Genomic DNA, 18324 nt, shown 5'->3' with positions numbered 1-18324 from the left:
GGGTTGAGGCAGAATACTTAAACAGGATTCCTGATTGCTTTGCTGGAGAGGATTGATTTCTGGAAAGTTGCTTGCCTTGATGTCAGGTGAAGGCATTTGCTTTGCTTATTGTGCCTGTGGATAACTTTCCAGCTGACAGTGTTTAGACATGCCTGTGAGTACTTTTCATTTTGCCAGAATTTGTTAACTAAAGAAGGCGGCACAGTGGTTAGCACTGCTGCCTCATAGCGCCAGGGACCTGGGTTCAATTCCAGCCTCAGGGTGACTGTGTGTGAAGTTTGCACAGTTTCCTCCCTCAGTCCAAAGATGTGCAGGTTAGGTGGATTGGCTGTGCTAAATTGCCCATCATGTTCAGGGAGGTGTGCGTTGTTGGGGGACAGGAGGGGGGAGTGGGTGGGTGGAGGAAGGAATGATTCTGGGTGAGATTCTGTGAGGGACTTGTTGGGCTGAAGGGCCTGTTGTTTCCACACTGTAGGGATTCTAATTCTAAAACTAAAAAAAAAGTGTATACCAGCAGCGGGGTCAGGAGGGCAAGGAGTAAAACTGTTTTTGAGGAAGATTAAATTTAAAGTGATACTGTACCTTAAAAAAATACCCCAAATGACAAAGCCAGATGGTAAATTTTTCTATCACTACAGCTTAGCCTGTTGCCCATATTTGAACTATCTTTCTGGTTTTAGGTAAATTGTTTACGCTCATTCAGTGAGATCTATTATCCAAGTGGCTCAGTTTTGGAGAAATTGTGAAAGGATATTAGTGTTTGGGTTTTAACATTTTGTATAATAGTGAATTCCGGTAGGGAGCATGTAAGAACAGACTTCTAGGGAAACATTTTATCCTGGGCAACATTTTAACCTTTAATACAGACAGAATGTGTAATGAAATACTTCACTTCAGCCTGTTGAGCTGAACTTTGAAATAATTTAGAATAGTTAGCTCTTCAGTCTGGGTCTCCTTGGTTTATTGCAATGGAGAATGTAATTACTTATAATTATGTACAGAAGATGTGAATAAATATTATTGTAAACTTAAGCATTTTAGTTTGAGAGATGTTATAATTTTAGAAATTAAATTACAAGGATTAAAAAAAACTTTTAACCATTTCAGCCAGAAAACCTCGGAGAGAAACTTCCTAATCTCACTGAATTGTGAGTATTCTCAAACTGCTTTGTTAACTTTGTTGTATTTTAGCTAAATGCTTGCCTTTTTACTATAGGAATGCAAACTGTACACATAAACCAAGTTACTTGATTTAAATTATATTATTCTAACGTTAACCATTTTACAACAAGACTTCATTCAGCTGTTGGTGCTAAATAACACAATATTTGATACAACAGTATATTTTACATTATACAGTATTTTACAAGTTGCAAAGATACTTCTGAGTGTTTCCGATATACCGTTGATATGTAAAAACAGTTACTCACTTCTTGCATAGCAGGGACTTAACGAAGATCCAGATCAAATGCAACATCTATGCTGACCTTGGGCTGAGTTGCACGCAGGTAATATAGCATACATGTGGAATTGTACTTCTACAAAAAAAAAGACTGTTTCATTGAGTTAGCCAGGTTCAATGTTGTCTACATAGTTGTGGCTGGATATGACTGAGCAACATGAATTTGTGTGGGATTCCAGTTTGAGAGAGATATTTAGATGTTTACTTGTATGGTGAGAATTTCATTGTTCTCTGTATGAAAAATTTGGAACTTCTGACAATTTTTGCCTTATAAGTAAGAAACCGTTGGAAACAAGGCATGTTTAAGCTTTCACCTCTGCTAGTTGTTTGAATAAATGGGCCAGTGTTTCACAGCACTTGTTTCATGTCAGTGTCGTTAAAAAGCTAGGATTAGAAATGTTGCTGAGCAATACTAGTTTCATTTTAATCCATTTACTGCAGTACAATCCTTGACCTGATTTACTCCATCTTAGTATGCTTTTTCCTCACACAATTCTTGAGGCTGCCCCCAGCCATCTGAAACCTCCTGCTCGAGTTTCTGCTTACCCCTGGCTATGCCACGGCTGCTGCTTGACTCTACCTGCACATGCACACAAATAGCCACATCTCCCTCTTATTGCATTCACTGAAGGGGTCACAAAACCCTCAGGATCTACGATGGAGCCACCCCATCAATGGGCATAGCACTGGCTGCAAGAGAACTCAGCAACCCCACACTGCCCTGCCCTCAAGGTGGTTGTCAGACCGACCCGATGACGATGACGATGACGTACCTACAGTTGGATAATTTAAAATCCACGTTCAAAATAAGCTATATTAAAATATATAAATTACATTCCTTACATCACACTAGCCTACTATCATCACAATCAGCTGAGACCAAGAACAGAGAACCAAACTGACATCAGTTTTTAAGCAGGTGAAAATAATGCTTTTAAACAGGCTTGTTCCGTTTGCATACCATAGATTAGTCAAGCCTTAATTGGCTGGCATGGATAACATATAACTCAACTGTGGCTAGTTAGTTGGAATGATTGTTTAAATCTCTACAAACTGTTTCTAATGAATTCCTGATTAAACAGTACATCTTTGTTCAATATTCAAATACAAGAGAGGTCACTGTATGTTTCAGATGCTGTAAGAAATACAACTGAAGAATGACATGTTTCATTGAAAGATTTTGCTCAGAGTTGACCTTATGGAGAACTATAAAATCATGAACAGTATAGATAAGGTGAATTGAAAAGGTCTTTTATTCCCTAAGGTAGAGAAGTTCAAAACTAGAGGGCATAATTTTATGGTGAGAAGAGAAAGATTGAAAGGGGATCTGAGGGACAACTTTTTTCACATAGACAGTGGTTCATATGTGGAATGACATTGCCAGAGGATGCAGGTACAGTTACAGCATTTAAGACAGATTTGAATAAATACATGAATAGGAAAGGTTTAGGGGGATGCAGGCCAAATGCGGGCACCTAGGACTAATTTAGTTTGGGAAACCTGGTTGGCAATAGACAAATTGGACTGAAAGGTCTGTTTCATGCTGTATGACTCTATTTGCACAATTGGACAATATTTGCTACATAATCTGGGTGAACAAAAAATTCATCTGATAACCAACTTCTGATTGGTGGTCAGACTTGCAGTATGATGCTCTTACATGTACTAAAGCTGTATACATATAAAATTAATCCACATATAGCGTATAAATACAGACACTACATCTATTTCCATTCCACAAATTAGCCAACAGCCATTCTCTGACTCATTTGTCAGGGTAATGCCATGACCAGAATCAGACTCCTTTAAAATTTAAAGGAAGTTTGGCAATTAACTGTTAGTCATGGTTGTTTTTTCCCCCTCTCTGGCAATGGCTGTACCAATCAGAAACTACTTGCCAGCCAATCAGTGCGGTCCTCTCATTCATAATAAATGTTGTTTTCCCATTACTATGCTGTCTCTTCCAAATTGTCACAATGAGTGTAAGCTAAAAAGCACCAACAAAATTCCCTATTAAATGATTAAGTATAATTCTATTAAAATGAGCTCTTAAAATAAGAATGTGGCATAACATATCAATTTAAACTATCAGTACTAAACTGGAGTTAAGTTTCACTCTAATCATTATTCTTTGTCCATCTCAATTTTTAACTCTGTCCTTTTGGAACATTGAATTCTACTTAGCATTAATCAACAAAAATCACCCTGATTCTAATTCTCCAGAAAATTTAGATTCTACTTTCTATGAATCTAAATAAAATGCTCACTTTGCATATTGCATGGTGGGGTTATTTTCTTGATGTTCACTTTTCCCATCAAAGAATCACCTCGTGGAGCTTGTGCGCTGTTAGACTAGAACCAGCATTTTGGCCTATTTTCCATTCTTAAATCAGCAGGCACACAGGCATGGGGGAAATGCTGTTATTCTCATACCTGTTTAAGGCAATTAACTTCTAACTTAATAATGATGTTGTCTTGTTAGTGTTATGAATTGTCTCTTCTAATCAACAAATTAAGTCCAAATACCTGGTGTTCCTATTTTTAAAAATGCATTCATGAATGATAATTTAGTCTGAATATATAGTACGAGAGATTAGATTAGATTAGATTACCTACAGTGTTGAAACAGGCCCTTCGGCCCAACAAGTCCACACCTCCCTTTGAAGCATCCCACCCAGACCCATCCCCCTATAACCCACATATCCGTGAATGCTACAGGCAATTTAGCATGGCCGATCCACCTAGCCTGCACACCTTTGGACTGTGGGAGGAAACTGGAGCACCTGGACGAAACCCGCGCAGACAAAGGGAGAACGTGCAAACTCCGCACAGACAGTCACCCGAGGCTGGAATCAAACCCGGGTCCCTGGCGCTGTGAGGCTGCAGTGCTAACAGGCAGGACCTCACTCGTCTGAGGTTTTCTTTAGTCTTGAGCTATATAGTAGCTAAACGCATTTTAAGCACAATAAGGGGAAAACATTCACAAGAAGTTGAGGCATTGTAGCTTGTCTCGTTTCTTGGTAGCAGAGTAAACTGGAGTTCTCATTTTTCTGAAGAAGGGTCCAGGCCTGAAACGTCAGCCTTCCTGCTCCTCTGATACTGCTTGGCCTGCTGCGTTCATCCAGCTCTACACGTTGTTATCTCAGATTCTCTGGCATCTGCAGTTCCTATTATCTCTGTTATAATGGCTGGATTGTTTTGTCTTTTGGAAGTACATTTTGAAATGGAACAAGTATTTTCCGTTCAATGCTCGTGACTGATTTCAGACAGGCGTTAGTGAGGGTATGGAGGTAGCTATGTTGTCTAGCATTTCACCCTCTCACATCCCCAGCTCTAAAATGAATGAAATAAATTCCCTTCCCCTTCTATAAAAGTTTAAAATGAACGAGTAATAAAGACAAAAGGCTGTGATGTGATAACACCTACAAAGCCCAAGGGCTTAATTAGTGATTAATCTCCTCATGGAGCTTGTTGAGTATGAGTTGCCTTGGTAACAGGCAATGGCCTACCCAGCTGGAACACATCAGCTGAGCAGATCCTCCTGTTATTTGCATAATGTAGAGATTATCACATTTGTTTAACATACCAGAAGACACCCCCCCCCCCCCCCCCCCCGCCTCCGACCCAGTTCATAAAAAATTGAGCAGAAATAGTGATGTGGCACATAGTGTTCGTACCTCTGAGCCAAGAAGCCTGGACTGAAGTTTCGGCTTCTTCAGAGGTGTGTAAGAATACCTCTGAGTAAGTTGATCAGAAAATATCTATAAAGCAGACCCTGGATCTTGTGGTGCAATGGTAATGTCACAACCACTGACCCAGAAGGCCTGGGTTCAGATCTCTCCTGCTCCAGAAGCATGAAGTAAATCCTCTGAACTGGTTGGTTATAAAATACCTGGATCATAGACCCCAAACAGGCACTGATAATACAGTGATAATGGGATCTGCGGATGCTGGAGAATCCAAGATAACAAAGTGTGAAGCTGGATGAACACAGCAGGCCCAGCAGCATCTCAGGAGCACAAAAGCTGACGTTTCGGGCCCAGACCCTTCATCAGAGAGGGGGATGGGGTGAGGGTTCTGGAATAAATAGGGAGAGACGGGGAGGCGGATCGAAGATGGATAGAGGAGTAGATAGGTGGAGAGGGGATAGGTCAGTCTGGGGAGGACGGACAGGTCAAGGAGGCGGGATGAGGTTAGTAGGTGGGAATTGGAGGTGCGGCTTGAGGTGGGAGGAAGGGATAGGTGAGAGGAAGAACAGGTTAGTGAGGCAGGGACGAGCTAGGCTGGTTTTGGGATGCGGTGGGGGAGGAGGAGATTTTGAAGCTTGTAAAGTCCACATTGATACCAATGGGCTGCAGGGTTCCCAAGTGGAATATGAATTGCTGTTCCTGCAACCTTTGGGTGGCATCATTGTGGCACTGCAGGAGGCCCATGATGGACATGCCGTCTGAGGAATGGGAGAGGGAGTTAAAATGGTTCGCGACTGGGAGGTGCAGTTGTTTATTGCAAACCAAGCGGAGGTGCTCTGCCTCTGCTTGGTTTCCCCAATGTAGAGGAAGCCACACCGGGTACAGTAGATACAGTATCCTACGTTGGCAAATGTGCAGGTAACATCTGCTTAATGTGGAAAGTCATCTTGGAGCCTGGGAGGGGGGGTGAGGGAGGAGGTGTGCGGGCAAGTGTAGCACTTTCTGCGGTTGCAGGGGAAGGTGCTGGGTGTGGTGGGGTTGGAGGGGAGTGTGGAGCCGACAAGGGAGTCACCGAGAGAGTGGCCTCTCCAGAAGGCAGACAAGGGTGGGGATGGAAAAATATCTTGGGTGGTGGTGTCGGATTGTAGATGGCGGAAGTGTCGGATGATGATGCATTGTATCCGGAGGTTGGTGGGGTGGTATGTTAGGACGAGGGGGATTCTCTTAGGATGGTTTTTGCGGGGGTGGGTTGTGAGGAATGTGTTGGGGGAAATACAGGAGACACGGTCAAGGGCGTTCTTGACCACTGCGGGGGGTGATGTTGCGGTCCTTGAAGAACGTGGCCATCTGGGATGTGTGGGAGTGGAATGCCTCATTCTGGGAGCAGATGTGGTGGAGGCAAAGGAATTGGGAATAGGGGATGGAATTTATGCAGGAGGGTGGGTGGGAGGAGGCTTCTTCCTGTCCCGCAGCCCCTACCAGTCCCCCTCCACCAACACCCTCATCCGCCTAGCCGAACTCGTCCTCACCCTTAACTTCTTTTTCGATTCCTCCCACTTCCTACAGACAAAGGGGGTGGCCATGGGTACCCGCATGGGCCCAAGCTATGCCTGCGTCTTTGTAGGTTACATGGAACAGTCCCTCTTCTGCACCTACACCGGCCCCAGACCCCACCTCTTCCTCCGTTACATTGACGAGTATATCGGCGCCACCTCTTGCTCTCAAGAGGAGCTCGAACAGTTCATCCACTTCAACATCTTCCACCCCAACCTCAAGTTCACCTGGGCCATCTCCAACACATCCCTCACCTTCCTGGACCTCTCTGTCTCCATCTCAGGCAACCAGCTAGAAACTGATGTCCATTTCAAACCCACCGACTCCCACAGCTACCTAGAATACACCTCCTCCCACCCACCCCCTGCAAAAATTCCATCCCCTATTTGCCTCTGCCGCATCTGCTCCCAGGATGAGGCATTCCACTCCCACACACATCCCTCACACCCCACCCCCGCAATAACCACCCTAAGAGAATCCCCCTCGTCCTCACATACCACCCCACCAACCTCTGGATACAACGTATCATCCTCTGACACTTGCGCCATCTACAATCCGACCCCACCACCCAAGACATTTTTCCATCCCCACCCTTGTCTGCCTTCCGGAGAGACCACTTTCTCCGTGACTCCCTTGTTGGCTCCACACTCCCCTCCAACCCCACCACACCCGGCACCTTGCCCTGCAATCGCAGGAAGTGCTACACTTGCCCGCACACCTCCTCCCTCACCCCCATCCCAGGCCCCAAGATGACTTTCCACATTAAGCAGATGTTCACCTGCACATCTGCCAATGTAGTATACTGTATCCACTGTACCCGGTGTGGCCTCCTCTATATTGGGGAAACCATGCGGAGGCTTGGGGACCGCTTTGCAGAACACCTCCGCTCAGTTTGCAATAAACAACTGCACCTCCCGGTCACGAACCATTTTAACTACCCCTCCCATTCCTCAGACGGCATGTCCATCATGGGCCTCCTGCATTGCCACAATGATGCCACCCAAAGGTTGCAGGAACAGCAACTCATATTCCGCTTGGGAACCCTGCAGCCCAATGATATCAATGTGGACTTCGCAAGCTTCAAAATCTCCCCCTCCCCCACTGCATCCCAAAACCAGCCCAGCGCTTCCCCTCCCCGCACTGCATCCCAAAAACAGCCTAGCTTGTCCCCGCCTCCCTAACCTGTTCTTCCTCTCACCTATCCCTTCCTCCCACCTCAAGCCGCACCTCCATTTCCCACCTACTAACCTCATCCCGCCTCCTTGACCTGTCCATCCTCCCCGGACTGACCTATCCCCTCCCCACCTATACTCTCCTCTCCACCTATCTTCTCCTCTATCCATCTTCGGTCCGCCTCCCCCTCTCCCCCTATTTATTCCAGTTCCCTCCCCCCATCCCCCTCTCTGATGAAGGGTCTAGGCCCGAAACGTCAGCTTTTGTGCTCCTGAGATGCTGCTTGGCCTGCTGTGTTCATCCAGCTTCATACTTCGTCACCCTGATAGTACAGTGGTAGTTTCTCTACTGCTGGACCAGGAGGTCTGGGTTCAAGTCCCACCAGCTTCAGAGGCGTTAAGTAACAACTCTGCACAGGTTAGTTTTAATATGTCTGTAAAGATGACCCTGAGAGCAGTTATAGCACAACTGTAGTGTCCTTACCTCTGTACCAGGAGCCCTTGTTTCAAAGCTCACCTGCTCCATAGGTGTTTAATAGTGTGTCTCAACAGGTTGATTAAAATATTTATAAAGCTGACCCCCTAGGTCTTGTACCACAGTGGTAGAGTCCCCACCTCTCATCTGGAAGGCCTGGGTTCAAGGCCCACCTACTCCAGTAGCATGTGTCATGTCTCTGATTAGAAAATATTTTATAAAACCGACCTGGTATAAATCTTGTGATGCAGTGGTCGTGTCATTACCTGTCACCTTGGAGGCCAGTGTCAAGTTCCACCTGCCCCAGGGGTGTGTGATAAAATCTCTGAACAAGTTGATTAAAAATTCTTATAAGCAGACCTGGGGGACTCTTGTATTTCATAGTCGTCCATACCTCTGAGCCAGGAGGCATTGTGGGTCAGGTGGACTGCAGGGGTTTATGAAGGCAGCTGACCCCTACCTTCTCAAAGGCAACTAGGGACGGGGCAATAAGTGCTTGCCAGCCAGTGACACCCACATCCCCCCCCCCCCGATGAGAAAAAAGAAAGACAGTGTACAGCATAATGTTGCTGCCCCCAGGGTATGTGTGTTTAAAAGTAGCAAGCATAGGTTTAAAGTGACTGGGGAAAGATTTAAAAGGGACCTGAGGAGCAACGTTTATATACAGAGAGTGGTGCGTGAATGGAACAAGCTGCTGGAGGAAGTGGTGGAGGTGGATACAATTACGACATTTAAAAGTCATTTGGATGTGTACATAAATAGGAAGCGTTTAGAGGGATATGAGCCAAATGATGGCAAAACGGAGTGGATCAGTTTAGTATTTCAGGTCGGGATGGATGAGTTGAACTGAAGAATCTGTTTCTTTGCTGTACGACTCTATGACTCTGGCTGTTCTCTCATTAGAGAGACAACTGCTGATGGTTTAACCTGAGGCTCACCAGCAAAGGGAGAAGTTGAGAAGGAGGGACCTTCATAGTAATCTTAACTGGTACAGGAATTTGTAAGAGATAGTAAGAACTACCGATGCTGGAATCAGAGATGACACAGTGTGGAACTGGAGGAACACAGCAGGCCAAGCAGCATTGGAGGAGAAGGAAAGCTGACATTTCTGGTCGGGTCCCTTGTTCAGAAATCAGGTCCCAACCCAAAACGTTAGCTTTCCTGCTCCTCTGATGCTGCCTGGCCTACTGTGTTCCTCCAACTCCACACTATGTTATAATGGAAATTTTAATATCTGCATTGTGTAGAAGTCAGTTGATGCTGCTGCAGCGGAGCACACTTAGTAGTCATTGTATTCTTAACCAAGTGCAAGAATCAATAATAATGTTTCTGGTTAATCGCCTGGCACAAATATGTGTCAAAAGATTAAAATCTGTAGTTACAAAGCTAAGTTATTTTTAGCTTTTTGGACAATTGTATTTGCTTTTATATTCACCTTTTATAGTTACCATTTTTCTTCTTTGCACCAAGTTCCCACTTACTCCAATGTCATCAAAATAGCAAATTATAAAAACTTTTCAGCATTCACTCAGTGACAATCCGGTCTCTTAATCCATGCAAGTAATCACTATTTGTCCTTCTCTAAACTAAAATACAACTCTATTTCTTCTAGATACTTACATTCAAACAACATTTCTGTCATTCCTGAAGGTGAGTACAGTTTGTATTGGAATAATTTGATGTTTCAGTGGTACTTCCATTTCTAAGAAACCCACTGTTGAGTATTCAGTAGTGTCTTCCCATGAAAATGATGTTCCGTAACGCTTGGAGGTTAAATGTATCGTACTTAATTAACCTTATTCCAAAAAGATGTATATATGTTCAAAAGAAACACTTCTTCATCTGCACATTACTTTGGAGGTTAGGAGGTAGAAGCAAGTACAAATGCAGCTAAACCATTCATCCCTAATGACAAGGTTAAAGTGCACAGAAGATTCCTTTGGTGAATTGAAATGGTATGGATTTTTGCCCTTCTCTGTGTGGTGGAGCTGGCTTTTGAATGATGACTGCACTGCTGCATTTGGAGTGAATTAAAAAATGATAGTTCATTTGATCATTTCAAAGTTTGAAATAACATCTGTTGTGCAGCTCACGTCTTTAGATGTTTTAGAGATGCAGTACTGATGCTGGGACCAGTGTGTGGTGAATCAAGTAACTGGGGTTGTAGAGAGGGCCACAGCAGCTTCAGCTATTTTAGTGTACATGACTTGGATGAGGAAAATGAATGTATTATCACCAAGTTTGTGGATGACACAAAAATAGGTGGGGAAAAAAGTATGCAGAAGGATAAGTGAATGGGTAAAAACTTGACAGATTGAACATATTGTGGGGAAAAAGTAGATTGTGCACTTTGGCAAGAAGAATAGAGGAGATGAATATGATTTGAATGGATAAAGACTGCAGACAGTTACACAGCAGATGTATTTGGGACTCATTGGTCTATGACTTTCAAAAAGCTAGCACCCAAGTCCAACAAGTAATGGGGAAGGTGCATGGAATGTTGGTCTTTATTTCAAAGGGAATGGAATGTTAAAAGTAGGGAGGTTTTGCTAAGATTATTCAAGGCATTACTCAGAGCACAACTGGAATGTTGTGAACAGTTTTGGGCCTCTTTTGCAAAAGATATTCAGGCTTTGACAGCAGTCCAGAGAAGTTTCAGTAGGCTGATGCCAGGTGTGGAGGGTCTGTCTGAATAGAAGATGTTGAGTAGATCAGGCCTGTACTCACTGTCTCTCGTTGTTCAAATTTCAACCTTGTTGAAATGTACAAGATTCTTAGGGGATTTAACGGCTGCAGAGAGGTTGTTTCTCATTGTGGGATGGCCTAGAATACATAATCTCAGAGTAAGTGGTCACACATTTGAGACAGAGATGAGGTCGTGGGAATTCTTTACCAGAGAGGGCTGTCAGGCACTGGGTGTTAAGTACATTCAAGGCTAAGACAGACAGAGTTTTCACTTAGTAAAGTAATTGAAAGTTATAGAGAAAAGCAGGAAAATGAGGATTAAGAGGATTAAATGAGGATTAAAAATGAGGATTGTCAGATCAGCCAAGACCTCATTGAATGGGAGAGCAAACCTGATGGACTGAATGACCTCCTCCTGCTCCTACGTCTTATGGTGTAATTTCTTCAAAGCAGGTTCAGAAGCAATCCAATATAGTACATAAGTTTAATGATATATTAGACTCATAAAAGAGCAGTTTCTACAAATCGTGACCTCGTAAAATAATGAAATCTTGTTCTATTAGGTGATCTAATAGATGAGTATTTGTATAGCACAGTCTGGCAGTAGGTATGGGTTTAAAATTAAAGTTACGATTGCTGTCCTTTATTTCTTCTACCATTAAAAACCAGTGGTGTAACTCTTGTATTTTCTATTAAAAAGCAATGGTTGCAATTCCATGGGAAAGACTTGTCAAATAAAACCACAGGACCTGTACAGAACATGGGATTGATCATCAAATGGAAAATATATCTCATGAATGTGTTCAACTTTCACATTGCTATATTTTATTTAAATTATCTTCTAATCTTGTGAAGTCACTTACATTTCTCTGAGAGAGGATAATTCACATGATGCATTCACTTAATGATTTTATTCAGTTGAGGTCATCTTCTGAAGCATGATGAATGTTATAGTGTCAACTTGCGAGCAGACTTTTTTAAACATCTTAAAACATATCTGATTCCCATTTAAGCCAATTGGTTAATAAAAACAGACGCATTCCACTTGCTGACAAGCAAAGACATACCTTGTGACCTAATGCCGAGAGTTATGACAGTGATCTGTGGGAGCTCTTGTGGTGTAGTAGTATTGTCCATACCTCTGAGCTGAAGCAAGCCTGCCCCAAAGGTGTGTGGTAACATGTCTAAACAGATTGATTAAAAATATCGATTGCAGTGACCTGATACAGAGGAAGAAATCTCGTAATGGAGCTTGCAGTTCTATTTCTCTAATACTTAATATGGCGTTTATATTATCCCTTAAAGAATTGCTACAGACTTTTCCTAATAAAATAAAGTCTGTGAAGTTTGCTCATAGATATTGATATTGTAACAGTCCTTTTCCTGAAGGTTTCTAATTATGATTGTCCTCAAACGGGTTTTGTTTAAACTTGGAAAATAAAGAATATGATGGGTCCGAGTGACAGTACGTAACTTGAACTCAAGTGTTCGTGATTTATCTATATCCCAGATTAAAAACATTCATAAGATTATAATTTAAGCATGACTGCAATAGTTAGATGAGTCATGGCTGTTTCACATTGTTAAAAGTTTCTGGGAGAGTTTTTGTGCTCGAGTATTGTGCAATCTCATACTTCAATGTACTGCAACTAAACTGTATGCAGAGTTATATGTTTTGTTTCTCCTAGGAAGTGTAATGATACCTGGTAAGTGCTACAACTAATAGTTTCCCATATAGTAAGAAAAGATTCTGTATTATATGCTGTTGAATATCCAGAATGTGTGTTCTGAATTGAGCTTGACTTCTTGGAATGACAACTTGTTTTAATTTTCCTCCTTACTAGCAATTGGAACTTTGGTTAAACTTCAGTCATTGGATCTTAGTAATAATGCATTGGCAATTCTCTGTCCTGAGATTGGTCAGTTGAAATCTTTACGACACCTGCGATTGGCCAACAACCATCTGAAATTCCTTCCATCAGGTGAGGAAATAACCCTAAATTCTAGCTACGGAAGAATTAAGACAGGTGTGAGTCGCTCTCATTTTAGGTATCTATAAATTTGATAAAATTTGGAATATGCACTGAAGTGCAAGTCATATTTTCATTATACCTAGCATATTGTGAAGAGCCAAGTATGTATGTTCCTTTAATGATTGAGCTTCCAAGGATCATTCAAATAGTGAAAAGTGGCTAAATCTTAGTGAAGCTCGCAGAAAAGGCATGACATGCACCTTAAACATTAGAAAATTAAGTGGTTGCAAATCTATTAATGGATCTTGTTTAGTACATGAAGAATGTTGCCCAGCATTTCACTCATCCTTGTTGGAGGAGCTGGTGGTGCAGTGGTAATACTTCTGGATGAGTATTCCAGAGGCCCAGGCTAATCCCTAGGGACACTGTTTCAAAATCCCACCATAGTAACTGTTAGAATTTAAATTTATTCATTAAGTTTAAAATAGAAAACTAGTCTTAAAAAGATCTTGAAAATACATTTTAATTTATGGAAGAAAATTTGCTGTCTTTATCCGGTGTGACCTACATGTCACACCAGACCTGCAGCAGTGTAGTTGACTTTTAACTCCCCTCTGGAATGGCCTCACTAATTCAAGGCCACTTAAGGATGGGCAACAAATGTGAGCTCTTTCATTAATTCCCAAATTTCATAATGTAAATTAAGAAACAGTAATCATGCCCAGATTATATACATTCCTTTGAAAATATCTGTATGAATTGAAGTGTATCTGGAAGGGTATTCCAGTACAATGTTTTAGTTTTCAACTGAACAATGCATCTTTTATGGTAGTTTATCCTAGCATACGTTAATATTTCATATGTGCACAATTCAGAAATCCCTCATCTTGCTGAATCTGTTGCCAGTGAAAGAAAATACTGAAATAAGAGCTTAAACTGAAGACCTAGATTCCTAACTGTTACATCACTGAACTCTGTCTTTACAGATAAGAACAGGATGCTTTCTCTTGATGGTGTCAAAAATCTTGCATGTTATTGGAGCACTAATCCAGGCAAGGGTCAAGTATTCCATCAAGCTGTTCACTTTGCCTTGTAGAAGATAGTGGACAGACATTGGAAAGTTAGATGCAATGTAAATGTTAGCTGATTTCTGTGGCTGTGTGTAGTTTGTTTAGTCATTTCTGAACTAGTTGGAAAGACCGATTTTGGATTTGAAAGGAAGCTGCAGTTTGGCTCGTTTCACGTCATGAATGAGATGTTCTGTAAGAGATGTACCTTCAATCCACTGGAGGGCAGAAGCACCACAGCATAATGTTTCTCTGCAGCAATAGACTATAGCAATTCAGTGGTGTCTACAATGTTAAGTACAGTAAATCAGTCGACCTATCATGCATCAGTATAAGTATTTACTTACCTAACTGTTGAAAAATTTCTTTTTTTTAAACTTTCTGATGTAGTTGTTTTATTGATTTAGGCTCGTGGCCTGAAAGTTCAGCTCACAATACTAAAAACAAAATAAAATCTCACTCATTGTTACCCATACACCCATACAAAAAAATGCAGTTGAAACTCAATATTGGACACCACAAAGGCAGAAAACACAATTTAAACAAAAGACCCTCTTTTTCTGCTGTTGTGCCTTTCTAGACTACTGTGGTTTAGTTGTATTGATTAAATCCCTCTGAAATGTTAATGTTGGATACGGTTATACCAGTTTTAATGGAATATTTATTCGGCTTTTAGAAGCATACTTCACGCAAGTTATGAAGTTAAGTTACTTGACCAATCTGTATTGATATATAAAGGCCTCCGGACATAAAATGATCAGTTTATTGCAGTTAGCTTCTGCTATAAGTTATGGTCATGTCCACCAGAACAATCCTTGGGTGAAATCACTGTCACCAGTCCTCTTGATATTAATCTAGATTTCTGGGATCAAATAGGAATGGGTGCTTAATCAAAACCTTTGACAGAACATAGGTTTGGTGATGGTAAGTGTAATAACTAAAAACCGAAAAACTGCACATGCTGTAAATCAGGAACAAAAACAGATGTTGCCAGAAAAGATCAGCAAGTCTGGCAGCATTTGTGGAGAAAAAATCAGAGTTAATATTTCGGATCTGATGTTCTGAGGAAGGCAGAACAGACTCGAAATGTTAACTGTGAATCTTTTTGTCCACACATGCTGCCAGACCTGCTGAGCTTTGCTAGCAACGTCTGTTTTTATAAGTGTAATGGCATTATTTCAGAGTTTAATAGATAGTTACATTACATCTGATTAAAAACCGAAAGAACTGCGAATGTCAATTCTGAGGAGGCGGCACTGGACCCGAAACGTTAACTCTGATTTTTCTTCACAGATGCAGCGAGATGCTGCTGAGCTTTTCCAGCTGAGATGTATAAGAGATCTTTGCAAGGCCTCAGGCAGTACCTGAGAGAGAGTACACTTCACTGCTACTGAAACACTCTGGCACATGACTTTGAGACAACCGTCTAGCTCCTCCCAGAAACTGTACTTTATCTCGCTTTTGGTGGCGCTTTCATTTAAATGTCATTAACTCTTTCAGCTGCTGTTGGCCTTGTACATAGAATCTTGGTTACAGCCGAACCAGGAGCCCAGATTTTCCAGTTTCAGGATTGTCAGCAGCCTCCAAAATGTTTCCAACTCTGAGTAGGTGACTTTGGAATATTCTGTCTTATGTGCTTGGATACCTATCCAGCAAAAGTTACACAGATTAAACCCCATGACCCAAATCTTCTCCGCTTTACATCATCAGAACCCCTAGATGCTTGCTGGGACTTTACATGTCTAACTAACTCCATTGTGCTCATTCCAAGGGAATTGCCTGGGAAATATTCCCTTCCAATGAACAATTCCTCTGCTCCCTCGGACTCTGTGAAAAGCCTCCAATTCTTGAGTTGGAGATTTCTGATTGTGTCAGTGTACATACTTGGATAGTTACCCAGGAAATGCTAGACAGATTAAAACCATATGTAGCTTGTGGGTGAGTATAGAACTAACAACACCCCAGTGCCACAATATGTTTTTTAAAAAAGGGATGATCCTAGCATTTATTTTGGTCAAATTGGTGACCTATTATTAAAGGGATTAAGTCAATGTTGTTTAGCATTTAGAAAACCAAAATGTAGTCATCTAGCAATGTGAGATTCTAGTTCTATTTGCTTGGAAATGTTTAATATTCTTTCATGCTTATCGTAATTAAAGTGAGTGGGACCATATCAATTGTGCAGAGCGTTATTCTGAAATATTTAACACTGCGAACTTCAATTCTGGTTTTTGTTAGTTTAAAAAAGAATCATCAATGCTATCTCCTTTTAGGCATTGAAGAGGTTTAAGGTTGATAGAGTTTGGATGAAGAGAATAAAAGTGGAGAAAAGTTCTGGAATTTCCTCCTTAAACCACTCTACCTCACTCCTCCATACCTCACTTATTCAACTATCTCTGGCTGGGTTACACATTTATATGATAGCATTTCTGTGGAACGTCTGCAATGTTTTACTATATTAATTGTTCCAAATAAATTTTACTTCTTTTAAAATTCTGTACGACTGTGTTCCAGCATTGTGGGAGACTAAAGAAATGCTGTTTTAGCTGAATTAGCCTGTTAGTGCTGCCAGGCCAATGACTGCAGTATCTGTGAACTAATTCAATGCCAGCAAACAATTTAAAGGGCACAATTCAATTATCACCTTTTTACAGGTGGTTAAATGGTTAAATGTTTTGAATTACCATATGTTTTGATATGTCTACATATAAGCATAGGGGATCAATTTCCACTATTTGCCACATTTTTTCAACACAGCTCTGAATTCATACTTTTGAGGATATCTCTTCAGTCCAAAGAAAGTTAATCAAGTTGATTGGTATGAGAGTTTTGAGCCCTTTTAGAGACGTTAAACAATGAGCATGGTAATGTTTAAGAGAAATTCCAAATATTTATAATTGTTGTTTAATAGATTGAGAGTTTAGAACAGGTGATTGTCTCTTGAATGACTTAGAAGAAAACCTCTATGAGTGCAGAAGTAGCAGCATAAGGAACCATCCGAATTGCAAGAACTTTGACCAGACTCAAAAAAGTTAGAAAAACAGAACAGACCTATCGGTCCTCCCCGGACTGACCTATTCCCTCCCCACCTATACTCCTCTCCACTTATCTTCTCCTCTATCCAGCTTCGGTCTGCCTCCCCTCTCTCCCTATTTATTTCAGAACCCTCTTCCCATCCCCCTCTCTGATGAAGGGTCTAGGCCCGAAGCGTCAGCTTTTGTGCTCCTGAGATGCTGCTTGGCCTGCTGTGTTCATCCAGCTACACACTTTGTTATCACAGACTTAAAGTAAAGTGAGGCAACACATTGAATAGACAGAGGTAGCCTGTTCTTGAATTATGATAAGTCAAAATTTTCTGTTGAAATTTTATCAGGTACAGTCATTTTTTATGTTCATTCACTGTACACTAAAGCAACTTAATGATTGATGCATGACCTTGCTATACCTAGTGTTTATTCAGTCTGCCTGAAGATATATCGAAAGAGCACACTTGCTGTGAACATTATGTCCAGATCTTATCTTCTAAAGGTGTGAATGACAATACACAAAGTTTGTTTGTTCATTTCTTTACTATTTTGTTTTGAGTGAAACATTTTCTGTTGGTTTTATTAATATAAAGATAGTAAATTACAGTTTAATTCCATCAGAATGACCTTTAATTTTTATTCTATTTAAGAGACTTTTAGCTAAGGATACGAGAAGAAAGAACAGAAAGAGACTGAGATGAAGTAAGATGACAGGAAGCTTATGCAGAGCATTTAAAACCAGCGTATACCTGTTGACCTGAATGACCTGTTTCTCCTCTAAGTGTGATGCTATGTCCTGTGGTTCATTGTGCTGTAATCCAGCCTGGATGCTTTCGATGTGTGTGAATACCTGCACTGAGCTACAATCTATAAAAGCTGATAGAATTAGGGAAGGAAGAAGAAAAAGATTGAAACTGTGTTTCAATGTAATAACTACTTTGATTCACAAATAATGGCCTATGTCACATTTCATTAGAACGTGATAAAGCGGTTGTTGACTTGCTTGCCAAACTGTTAAGTTGGTTTGCAGACATTTCGTTAACGTACGAGGTAATATCATCAGTGCACTTACAGTGAATTTTCGATGTTCTGTTCTGCTTGCTATTTATGTGACTCAGTTTGCTGGGTCACTTCTGGATTTGTTTCTAAGTGTTTAGTGTATAGAGTCCAGTTGTAGATATTTGTTAACACATTTCCGCTTTGAGTGCCAAGCCTCCAGGA

At 41.3% G+C, this 18324-nt stretch overlaps 1 protein-coding gene across 4 annotated transcripts in view; it reads left to right on the top strand.

The window, feature by feature from the left end:
- lrrc28 (leucine rich repeat containing 28) overlaps nt 1–18324 on the top strand; it is a 62617-nt gene that overhangs the window by 7217 nt on the left and 37076 nt on the right. For 3 of the 4 annotated variants that reach the window (XM_059639347.1, XM_048562790.2, XM_048562792.2), the window contains exons 3-5: nt 1108–1148; nt 9965–10002; nt 12882–13019. In XM_059639347.1, coding sequence (XP_059495330.1) covers nt 1108–1148; nt 9965–10002; nt 12882–13019 — 217 coding nt within the window. The remainder of the gene's footprint in view (nt 1–1107; nt 1149–9964; nt 10003–12881; nt 13020–18324) is intronic. The other variant, XM_048562791.2, reaches the window with a different exon arrangement.

The sequence above is a fragment of the Stegostoma tigrinum genome, chromosome 33, assembly GCF_030684315.1.
Source record: "Stegostoma tigrinum isolate sSteTig4 chromosome 33, sSteTig4.hap1, whole genome shotgun sequence".
Classification (NCBI taxonomy): domain Eukaryota; kingdom Metazoa; phylum Chordata; class Chondrichthyes; order Orectolobiformes; family Stegostomatidae; genus Stegostoma; species Stegostoma tigrinum.
This window is presented reverse-complemented; position numbering and strand designations above follow the sequence as displayed.